The sequence below is a fragment of the Zea mays genome, chromosome 9, assembly GCF_902167145.1.
Source record: "Zea mays cultivar B73 chromosome 9, Zm-B73-REFERENCE-NAM-5.0, whole genome shotgun sequence".
Taxonomy (NCBI): Eukaryota; Viridiplantae; Streptophyta; class Magnoliopsida; order Poales; family Poaceae; genus Zea; species Zea mays.
The window spans coordinates 156,407,972-156,419,292 of NC_050104.1; the positions used below are offsets into that span (position 1 = coordinate 156,407,972).

Below are 11,321 nucleotides of genomic sequence, written 5' to 3' on the forward strand. Positions count from 1 at the left end.
CCTCCTGTTTCGAGCATCTGGACTCTGTCGGTAACAGGGATGTTTGTGTGAGCGAGAGTTGCTTTTCGCGGAAGGGACGAGTGAGGTATCCGTATCCTAGAGGCGTGGGAATCCCTCGGCTCGGTCGGCCTTGCCGCTTACGCGTACTTTCACCCGTCCATGAGGCCCTGTCGCCGACTTAGTCGAGAAAGCTTGAAGGACTGCTTCGGCAGGAGAGCTTCCGGACGTGATGACTCGTTCGGTCCACGGAGTCGCTTTATCCGAGCGCAAGTTACTTATCACAGAAAGGGACGAGTGAGGTATCCGTATCCCGGAGGCGTAGGAGTCCCTCGGCTCGGTCAGCCTTGGCTGCTTACGTGTACCTCGTCGTTTCCAGGATCCGCTTTCCGAAGTAGTCAAGAAGCACGAAAGAAATCCTGCTAAAAAGAGATCCTTTTTCGAGGAAAAATTCGACGCAGAGGGGGTCTCCCCCCTTTTAGCCCCCGAGGGAGGGTCGGGCTTTGCCGAGGCTAGGCCGACCCTTCCTTGACGACTAAACTTTGCGTAGGTGCGAGGTGTATGAACAACTTGAAAACATCTTAAGGGTAGAAGCGACGTAGCTGTTTGATGTTCCAAGCGTTGCCATAGATCTCGCCTTGATTATTGGCCAGCTTGTATGTTCCGGGCTTCAGAACTTTGGTGATGACGAATGGCCCTTCCCAGGGGGGCGTGAGCTTGTGCCTCCCTCGAGCGTCTTGTCGCAGCCGAAGCACCAGGTCGCCCACCTGGAGTTCTCGGGACCGGATCCCTCGGGCGTGGTAGCGTCGCAGGGACTGTTGGTACCGCGCCGAGCGTAGCAAGGCCCTGTCCCGAGCTTCCTCCAGCTGGTCCAGCGATTCCTCACGGCTAGCTTGGTTGCTTTGTTCGGTGTAGGCCCTCGCCCTCGGGGAGCCGTATTCCAGGTCAGTGGGCAAGATAGCTTCAGCCCCGTAGACCAGGAAAAACGGCGTGAGGCCCGTGGCACGACTCGGCGTCGTCCTTAGGCTCCAGACCACCGAGGGGAGTTCCTTCATCCATCGCTTGCCGAACTTGTTGAGGTCGTTGTAGATCCGAGGCTTGAGCCCTTGCAGAATCATGCCATTGGCACGCTCTACTTGCCCATTCGACATGGGATGAGCCACGGCGGCCCAGTCCACCCGGATATGGTGATCCTCGCAAAAGTCCAAGAATTTTTTGCCGGTGAACTGGGTGTCGTTGTCGGTGATGATGGAGTTCGGGACCCCGAAGCGATGGATGATGTTGGTGAAGAATGCCACCGCCTGCTCGGACCTGATGCTGTTCAGAGGTCGGACCTCGATCCACTTGGAGAATTTGTCGATGGCGACCAGCAGGTGCGCGTAGCCCCCGGGCGCCTTCTGCAAGGGACCGACGAGGTCCAGACCCCATACGGCGAAGGGCCAGGTGATGGGTATTGTCTGCAGAGCCTGAGCGGGCAGGTGTGTCCGTTTCGCATAGAATTGGCACCCTTCGCAGGTGCGGACAATTCTAGTGGCGTCAGCCACCGCCGTTGGCCAGTAGAAGCCTTGCCGGAAAGCATTTCCGACAAGGGCTCGGGGCGCCGCGTGGTGGCCGCAAGCCCCCGAGTGTACTTCTTGCAGCAGTTCCCGACCTTCGGCGATGGAGATGCATTGTTGGAGGATGCCCGAGGGGCTGCGATGGTAGAGCTCCTCTTCGTCGCCCAGCAAGACGAATGACTTGGCGCGTCGCGCTACCCGCCGAGCCTCGACCTGGTCGAGGGGTAGCTCTCCTCGACGGAGATATTGCAGGTACGGGGCCTGCCAATCTTGATCTGGCGTGGCCCCGCTCTGCCCTTCCTCAACGTTCAATGCCCCGCCCTCGAGGGCCGAGGGTACCTCGGGCTGGGCCGAGGGTGCCTCGGGCCGAGCCGAGGGTACCTCGGACTGAGCCGAGGGTACCTCGGGCTCGGGCGCGTCGTCGAGCTTGACGGAGGGTTGATGCAGATCCCGGGAGAAGACGTCCGGGGGGACTGTCGTTCGCCCTGAGGCTATCTTAGCCAGCTCGTCTGCGGTTTCGTTGTAGCGCCGAGCGATGTGGTTGAGCTCGAGCCCGAAGAACTTGTCTTCCAGGCGCCGAACCTCGTCGCAGTAAGCCTCCATCTTCGGGTCGCGGCAGTGGGAGTTCTTCATGACTTGGTCGATGACGAGCTGCGAATCACCGCGAGCGTCGAGGCGTCTGACCCCTAGCTCGATGGCGATCCGCAGTCCGTTGACCAGAGCTTCGTACTCGGCCACATTGTTGGACGCCGGGAAGTGGAGGCGCAGCACGTAGCGCAAGTGCTTCCCGAGGGGCGAGATGAAGAGCAGGCCCGCGCCGGCCCCCGTCTTCATCAGCGACCCATCGAAAAACATGGTCCAGAGCTCCGGTTGGATCGGAGTCGTTGGCAGTTGGGTGTCGACCCATTCGGCCACGAAATCCGCCAACACTTGGGACTTGATGGCCTTCCGAGGGGCGAACGAGATCGTTTCGCCCATGATCTCCACCGCCCACTTTGCGATCCTGCCCGAGGCCTCTCGGCACTGGATGATCTCCCCCAGGGGGAAGGATGACACCACAGTTACCGGATGGGACTCGAAGTAGTGTCGCAGCTTCCGCCTTGTCAGGATCACAGCATACAGCAGCTTTTGAACTTGTGGGTAGCGGATCTTAGTCTCGGACAGCACTTCGCTGATGAAGTAGACCGGCCTCTGAACGGGCAATGTATGCCCTTCCTCCTGCCTTTCGACCACAATCGCGGCGCTGACCACCTGAGTGGTCGCGGCGACGTAGACCAAGAGGGCTTCTCCGTCCGCCGGCGGCACCAAGACAGGCGCCTTTGTAAGGAGCGCCTTCAGGTTGCCGAGGGCTTCCTCGGCCTCAGGGGTCCAAGCGAAACATTCGTCCTTCCTTAAGAGGTGGTACAGAGGCAGACCTCTTTCGCCGAGGCGTGAGATGAAGCGGCTCAGGGCCGCGAGGCATCCCATGACCCTCTGTACCCCTTTTAAGTCCTTGATGGGTCCCATGCTGGTGATGGCCGCAATCTTTTCCGGGTTGGCTTCGATGCCTCGCTCGGAGACGATGAACCCTAGGAGCATGCCTCGGGGTACCCCGAAGACACACTTCTCAGGATTAAGCTTGACTCCTTTTGCCTTGAGACACCGGAATGTCACTTCAAGGTCGGAGAGGAGGTCGGAAACCTTCCGTGTCTTGACTACGATGTCATCGACGTAGGCCTCGACTGTGCGACCGATGTGTTCGCCGAACACATGGTTCATGCACCGCTGGTACGTCGCGCCTGCATTCCTCAAGCCGAACGGCATGGTGACATAGCAGTACATGCCGAACGGCGTGATGAAAGAAGTCGCGAGCTGGTCGGACTCTTTCATCCGGATCTGGTGATACCCCGAGTAGGCATCGAGGAAGGACAGGGTTTCGCACCCAGCAGTGGAATCCACGATTTGGTCGATGCGAGGCAGAGGGTAGGGAACCTTCGGACATGCTTTGTTGAGACCAGTGTAGTCTACACACATCCGCCATTTCCCCCCTTTCTTCCTCACAAGCACAGGGTTGGCAAGCCATTCGGGATGGAATACCTCTTTGATAAACCCTGCCACCATTAGCTTGTGGATCTCTTCGCCAATCGCTCTGCGCTTCTCCTCGTCGAATCGGCGCAGAGGCTGCCTGACGGGTCGGGCTCCGGCCCGAATATCCAGCGAGTGCTCGGCGACATCCCTCGGTATGCCGGGCATGTCCGAGGGACTCCACGCAAAGACGTCGGCGTTTGCGCGGAGAAAGTCGACGAGCACTGCTTCCTATTTGGGGTCGAGCCCGGAACCGATCCGGATCTGCTTGGTGGTGTCGCCACTGGGGTCGAGGGGGACGGCCTTGACCGTCTCCGCTGGCTCGAAGTTGCCGGCATGGCGCTTCACGTCTGGAACCTCCTTGGAGAGGTTCTCCAGGTCGGCGATGAGGGCCTCGGACTCGGCGAGGGCCTCGGCGTACTCCACGCACTCCACGTCGCATTCGAACGCGTGTTTGTACGTGGGGCCGACGGTGATGACCCCATTGGGGCCCGGCATCTTGAGCTTCAGGTAGGTGTAGTTGGGGACGGCCATGAACTTCGCGTAGCATGGCCTTCCTAGCACGGCGTGGTAGGTTCCTCGGAACCCGACCACTTCGAACGTCAGGGTCTCCCTTCGGAAGTTGGAGGGTGTCCCGAAGCAGACTGGGAGGTCGAGTCGCCCGAGGGGCTGGACGCGCTTCCCTGGGATGATCCCGTGGAAGGGCGCAGCGCCTGCTCGGACGGAGGACGGATCGACGCGCAGAAGCTTGAGGGTCTCGGTGTAGATGATGTTGAGGCAGCTGCCCCCGTCCATCAGGACCTTGGTGAGCCTGACATCGCCGACAACGGGGTCGACGACGAGCGGGTATTTCCCCGGGCATGGCACATGGTCGGGGTGGTCGGCCCGGTCGAAAGTGATGGGCTTGTCGGACCAGTCTAGGTAGACTGGCGCCGCCACCTTCACCGAGCAGACCTCCCGGCGCTCTTGCTTGCGGTGCCGAGCCGAGGTATTCGCCGCATGCCCTCCATAGATCATGAAGCAGTCGCGGACCTCGGGGAACCCCCCTGCTGGGTGATCTTCGTTCTTGTCGTCGTCGTGGGCCCTGCCACCCTCGGCGGGTGGCCCGGCCCTGTGGAAATGACGCCGAAGCATAACGCACTCCTCGAGGGTGTGCTTGATGGGCCCCTGATGGTAGGGGCACGGCTCCTTGAGCATCTTGTCGAAGAGGTTTGCACCTCCGGGGGGCTTCCGAGGGTTCTTATACTCGGCGGCGGCGACAAGGTCCGCGTCGGCGGCGTCGCGCTTCGATTGCGACTTCTTCTTGCCTTTCTTCTTGGCGCCGCGCGGAGCTGACGCCTCGGGAGCTTCTTCCGATGGGCGGCCCTGGGGCTGCTTGTCCTTTCGGAAGATAGCCTCGACCGCCTCCTGGCCAGAGGCGAACTTGGTGGCGATGTCCATCAGCTCGCTCGCCCTGGTGGGGGTTTTGCGACCCAGCTTGCTCACCAGGTCGCGGCAAGTGGTGCCGGCGAGGAACGCGCCGATGACATCCGAGTCGGTGATGTTGGGCAGCTCGGTGCGCTGCTTCGAGAATCGCCGGATGTAGTCCCGGAGCGACTCCCCCGGCTGTTGCCGGCAGCTTCGAAGGTCCCAGGAATTCCCGGGGCGCACGTATGTGCCCTGGAAATTGCCAGCGAAGGCTTGGACCAAATCGTCCCAGTTGGAAATCTGCCCCGGAGGCAGGTGCTCCAACCAGGCGCGAGCAGTGTCGGAGAGGAACAGGGGGAGGTTGCGGATGATGAGGTTGTCGTCGTCCGTTCCACCCAGTTGGCAGGCAAGGCGGTAATCCGCGAGCCACAGTTCCGGTCTCGTTTCCCCCGAGTACTTCGTGATAGTGGTCGGGGGTCGGAACCGGGTCGGGAATGGCGCCCGTCGGATGGCCCGACTGAAGGCCTGCGGACCGGGTGGTTCGGGCGAGGGACTCCGATCCTCCCCGCTGTCGTAGCGCCCCCACGCCTGGGGTGGTAGCCTCGGCGCACCCTTTCGTCGAGGTGAGCCCGACGGTCGCGTCGATGGTGCTCGTTGCCGAGGTGGCCCGGGGCCGCAGGCGCGGTGTTGCGCGTGCGCCCGGTGTAGACCGAGGCTTCCCGCATGAATCGGGAAGTCGCGGCATGAGGTTCCGAGGGATATCCTTGCCTCCGGGATGCAGTGCTCTCGGCCCGCCGGGCCGCAGCGCCTTCCAGGAGATTCTTGAGTTCTCCCTGGATTCGCCGACCCTCGGTGGTTGACGGCTCCGGCATCGCGCGGATGAGCATTGCTGCGGTTGCCAGGTTCTGACCGACCCCGCTGGATGCGGGCGGCGGCCTGATCCTGACATCGTTGGCAACGCGGTGCTGGAGACCTTGGGGCAGATGACGTATTTCTCCGGCCAGGGGTTGGCCCACCCATGCCTGTCCGATGTCCCGACGGATCGGCTCAAGCGCTCCTGTTCCCTCGTTGAGCCTGGCCTGCGCCTCGCGGACTTGCTCGAGTTGTGGGTCGTAACCCCCCGCCGGAGCGGGGACCACAGCTAGCTCCCGTGGGATGTCGGCGCGAGGCACCGGCCTAGGGAGATCACCATCCTCCGGCATGCCAAGGTGGTTGCCTTCGGTGGGATCCCCTAGCTCGATGTGGAAACATTCGCGACTTGGGCCGCAGCTCTCGTCGCCAAGGCTGCGGCTTCCATCGGAACAGTCGGATAGACAGTAGTCACATGCGGTCATGAAGTCCCGCACGGCACTGGGGTTGCCAAGTCCGGAGAAATCCCAACCGATGCTGGGATCGTCCTCTTCCTCGGACCCAGAGGGCCCGTAGGTCGAGACGTCCGTCAGTCGGTCCCAAGGCGACCGCACACAGAACCTCAGTGGGGTTGCACTCGCCTCAATGAGAGCGCCCGCCAAAACGAGGTCGTTTGGCGGGTTGAGGCCGAGTCGAAATGACGCAAGATGGGAGTTAGTCGTTACCTTTCGGTCGACGAGGAGCGACGTAGTCACATCGGGGACTGGTTGCGCCGTCATCTCTGGTTCGAGGGCGACGTCCTGCAGGCTTTCCGCGAGTGCGCCGGCGTCGTCTTCTTGCTCAAGGTCAGCGTGCCGCGGGGAGACGGCGCTTGCCTCCGTCTCGAACGCGAGGTCGACGTCCGGCGTGCCTTCCGTCGGGGCGTCGGGGGCGTCGATTCGCTCGACGGCCGACGAAGCGCGGCCTCCCGCCTGGCCTTGACGGCTCCGTCTTCTCCTCCGTTGGCGGGGGAGAGAACGGAGCGAGCCCGAATGTTGCTCTTCCACCACGCGGGGAAGACGTCGTCGATTCCGCCGCCGGCGGGCGGGTTGTCGGCCGCCATTGTCGTAGTCGTGCGGCGGTGGAAGAAGTGTCATGTCGTAGCTGCCGTCGAAGGACATGAACTCAAGAGTCCCGAAACGAAGCACCGTCCCGGGCCGGAGAGGTTGCTGGAGACTGCCCATCTGGAGCTTGACGGGGAGTTGTTCGTCAGCACGCAGCGTGCCCCTACCTGGCGCGCCAACTGTCGGCGTTTCGAGACAGGGGGGCCCTAAGCCGACGAGTGAGTGTGCTGCGTGCCCCAGCCCAGATGGGTCGAGCGCGTGGGCGAGCGCGAAGGGGGGAGAGGCGAGGTGGCCGGAGTCGAGCGTGAGAGAGGTGGAAGTCCCGCGGCCTTCGTGTTCGTCCCGCGCCCAGGTCGGGTGCGCTTGCAGTAGGGGGGTTACAAGCGTCCACGCGGGTGAGGGAAGCGAGCGGCCCCAAGAGAGCGCCTGTCCCGTCCTCGGTCCCGCGCGGCCAACCTCCTCTGAGAAGGCCCTGGTCCTTCCTTTTATAGTCGTAAGGAGAGGATCCAGGTGTACAATGGGGATGTAGCAGAGTGCTACGTGTCTAGCGGAGGGAGAGCTAGCGCCCTAGGTACATGCCAATGTGGCAGCCGGAGAGATCTGGGCGTCCTGCTGGCGTGATGTCGTGGCTGTCGGAGGTGCGGCGGAGCCTGATGGAGGGACAGCTGTTGGAGCGGTCGAGTCCCTGCTGACGTTGTCCTGCTTCCGTAAGAGAGCTGGGGGCCGCCGTCGTCATAGAGCTTGTGGAGCGCCATCATTGCCCCTCTGGCGGAGTTGGCCGGATGAGACGTCGGTCTTGTTCTCCGTGACCCGAGTCGATTCGGGGTGGGATGATGATGGCGCCTCCTGTTGACGTGGCGGTCTGTGCCCTAGGCAGGGCAACGTGGGGGTTCCTCCGAAGCCGAGGTTGAGTCTGTCTTCTGTTGCCGTGGCCGAGCCCGAGCCAAGGGGTCGGGCGAGGCGGAAGTCGTTCGGCCGAGGCCAGGGCGGAGTCCGAGCCCTGGGGTCGGGCGAGGCGAAGTTTCGTCGTCTTCCGGGTTTTAGCCCGAGTCCGAGCCCTGGGGTCAGGCGGAGCGGAGTTCGCCGTCTTCCGGGTCTTAGCCCGAGTCCGAGCCCTGGGGTCGGGCGGAGCGGAGTTCGCCGTCTTCCGGGTCTTAGCCCGAGTCCGAGCCCTGGGGTCGGGCGGAGCGGAGTTCGCCGTCTTCCGGGTCTTAGCCCGAGTCCGAGCCCTGGGGTCGGGCGGAGCGGAGTTCGCCGTCTTCCGGGTCTTAGCCCGAGTCCGAGCCCTGGGGTCGGGCGGAGCGGAGTTCGCCGTGGCGCCTTTGGCAAGGCCTGATTGCCTGTCAAACTCGCTCTGTCGAGTGGCACTGCAGTCGGAGTGGCGCAGGCGGCGCTGCCCTTCTGTCAGACTGGCCAGTGGAGTGGTGAAGTGACGGCGGTCACTTCGGTTCTGCCGGGGGCGCGTGTCAGGATAGAGGTGTCAGGCCACCTTTGCGTTAAATGCCCCTGCAATTTGGTTAGTCGGTGTGGCGATTTAGTCAAGGTTGCTTCTGAGCGAAGCCAAGGCCTCGGGCGAGCCGGTGATGTGTCCGCCATAAAAGGGGGGCCTCGGGCGAGACGGAAGTCTCTCGAGGTCGGCTGCCTTTGGCCGAGGCTAGGCCCGGGTGAAGCGTGATCGAGTCACTCGTGTGGACTGATCCCTGACTTAATCGTACCCATCAGGCCTTTGCAGCTTTATGCTGATGGGGGTTACCAGCTGAGAATTAGGCGTCTTGAGGGTACCCCTAATTATGGTCCCCGACAGTTAGAAATATAATTGAGTCCGCGAGAGAGGGTGCAAAACAAATCGCAAGCAAATAAGAGGTGTGACACGCGGATTTGTTTTACCGAGGTTCGGTTCTCGCAAACCTACTCCCCGTTGAGGTGGTCACAAAGACCGGGTCTCTTTCAACCCTTTCCCTCTCTCAAACGGTCCCTCAGACCGAGTGAGCTTTCTCTTCTCAATCACTTGGAACACAAAGTTCCTATAAGGACCACCACAAGATTGGTGTCTCTTGCCTCAATTACAAATGAGTTTGATCGCAATGAAGAATCAAAGAAAGAAGAAAGCAATCCAAGCGCAAGAGCTCGAAAGAACACAAGCAAATCTCTCTCTCTAAGCACTAGGGCGTTGTGTGGAATTTGGGAGAGGATTTGATCTCTTGAGTGTGTCTAGAATTGAATGTCTAGCTCTTGTAAGTGGTTGGAAGTGTGAAAACTTGGATGCAATGAATGGTGGGTGGTTGGGGGTATTTATAGCCCCAACCACCAAACTAGTCGTTTGGTGGGGCTGACTGTCGTATGGTGCACCGGACAGTCCGGTGTACACCGGACATGTCCGGTGCGCCAGCCACGTCACCGAAGCCGTTGGGATTCGACCGTTGGAGCACTGTCTTCTGGGCCCGCCTGGATGTCCGGTGGCGCACCGAACATGTACTGTAGAGTGTTCGGTGCGCCAGCATGGGCGTGCCTGACTTCTGCGCGCTGGCGCGCATTTAATGCGCTGCAGGTAGCCGTTGGCGCCGAAGTAGCCGTTGCCTCGATGTCGCACCGGACAGTCCGGTGTGCACCGGACATGTCCGGTGAATTATAGCGGACTAGCCGTTGCGAATTCCCGAAGCTGGCGAGTTCCTGAGGCCGCTCTTCCTTGGAGCACCGGACACTGTCCGGTGTACACCGGACAGTCCGGTGAATTATAGCGGAGTGCCTCTGGATTTTCCCGAAGGTGACGAGTTTGAGTTTGAGTCCTCTGGTGCACCGGACACTGTCCGGTGTACACCGGACAGTCCGGTGCGCCAGACCAGAGGAGCCTTCAGTTATCCCTTTGCTTTTTTGTTGAACCCAATACTTGATCTTTTTATTGGCTAAGTGTGAACCTTTTACACCTGTATAACTTATACACTAGAGCAAATCAGTTAGTCCAATTATTTGTGTTGGACAATTCAACCACCAAAATCAATTAGGAAAATAGGTGTAAGCCTAATTGCCTTTCAGTATGAGATGAGTTTTGCACCCATGATGGGTATGGGGATAGGTACGGAGATGTATCAAACATGATAAGGATGAGTATGGTACGCTATAACCCGGTGGAGAATTCCCATTGACATCTCTAGTCTTACTTCTTAAACTTGTGTTGTGTTGAGTATCTGTAAGTCTTCTATGAGTCTTTTAAGTTTTCTTTTGAGCTGTTGCATCTTCAAAGCTTTAGGGCATGTTTGGAACGATACTCCGAGCGCCATAACACACCACATTTTAGACGCCGCAGGTCTGGCGTCCAATTTGGCCGCCGCACATTAGGCAAGGTGTGGTGTCGTAGGCTGCTATCCAAACTGACTCTTAGTCCAATCTAATTTACATCATGTAAATTACAAAATACAAACACTTGCAAATACATTAGTTCACATGTTATATTAATCATCAAACACTAAAATTACTTAGTTAAATAGAACGTAGTCCATTTTTCTTACGAGCATCAAATTCCTAAAAAAAGGAAAGATGATTATTAAAACATGACTCCAATAACACGTACTCTAAAACTTTATACTAAGGCATTCCCATTTACATATAAGGATTTAATCAAAGGGGGAGGACGAATGGCGTAGCGTAATCATTAATGGTTTCAATTCAGAAATAAAATTAGGACCATGAAGTAAATTATTGTGCATAAAAAGAGTTTTGTTGTTAAATTAAAGAAATGTGCAAGAACGAATGGAATGGAAGACATAACGGCCTTGACCAGAAACATTCACTGTCCTCAAGCATGATGAATAGCGAGATGGCATCTAAGCAGAACGGAACAGAGAAGAACCTCACGGTTGGCATCTAAGGAGCGCAGCACAATAGCGAGATGGCCATTACATTAGCGTTGAAGAGAGTTTGAGGCACTCGCTCTGACACCTCTTGAGGCAGACGTCGTTCCAGTTGGGCACCTGGTGCTGGTTGACGCAGACGGTGCGCGCGCAGGCGTCGGCGCAGGCGTCGAGTTCAGAGACGCCGCACACGGTGACGCAGGTCTCCGGTATGGGGTCCTTGGAGAAGGCCCCTACCTTGTTGAGCATACGCTTGGAAGTGCACACGCGCTCGCAGACGAAGACCTCGTCGGAGCTCTTCTCCCGCCCGCGCGCCGCCTTGAGGCGCTGCTCCTCGTCGCGGCGGCGCTTGGTGCGGATGAACTGACCCGCCACCAGCGCCGGGAACGCCGCGCCCAACAGAGACCACCACGCGTCCACCATCGCTTCGCAAGTTCGCGGGGGAATCGGGGTTGCACGACCAGATTTGGTGTTAGCTTCCTGGAGGAAAGGGGAAA

General features: G+C 59.5%; 1 protein-coding gene across 1 annotated transcript; it reads right to left on the bottom strand.

Annotated features, from left to right (window-relative positions):
* Positions 1-10,726: 10,726 nt before the first annotated feature.
* On the bottom strand, positions 10,727-11,321 carry LOC100277328 (uncharacterized). Its single transcript, NM_001365990.2, has one exon. The coding sequence runs from the start codon at positions 11,245-11,247 to the stop codon at positions 10,870-10,872; it is 378 nt and encodes a 125-aa protein (NP_001352919.1). The 5' UTR covers positions 11,248-11,321; the 3' UTR covers positions 10,727-10,869.

Bases quoted from the DNA above. Each gene is read 5' to 3' on its own strand.
- LOC100277328 (NM_001365990.2), bottom strand. From the start codon at position 11,247: ATGGTGGACGCGTGGTGGTCTCTGTTGGGCGCGGCGTTCCCGGCGCTG.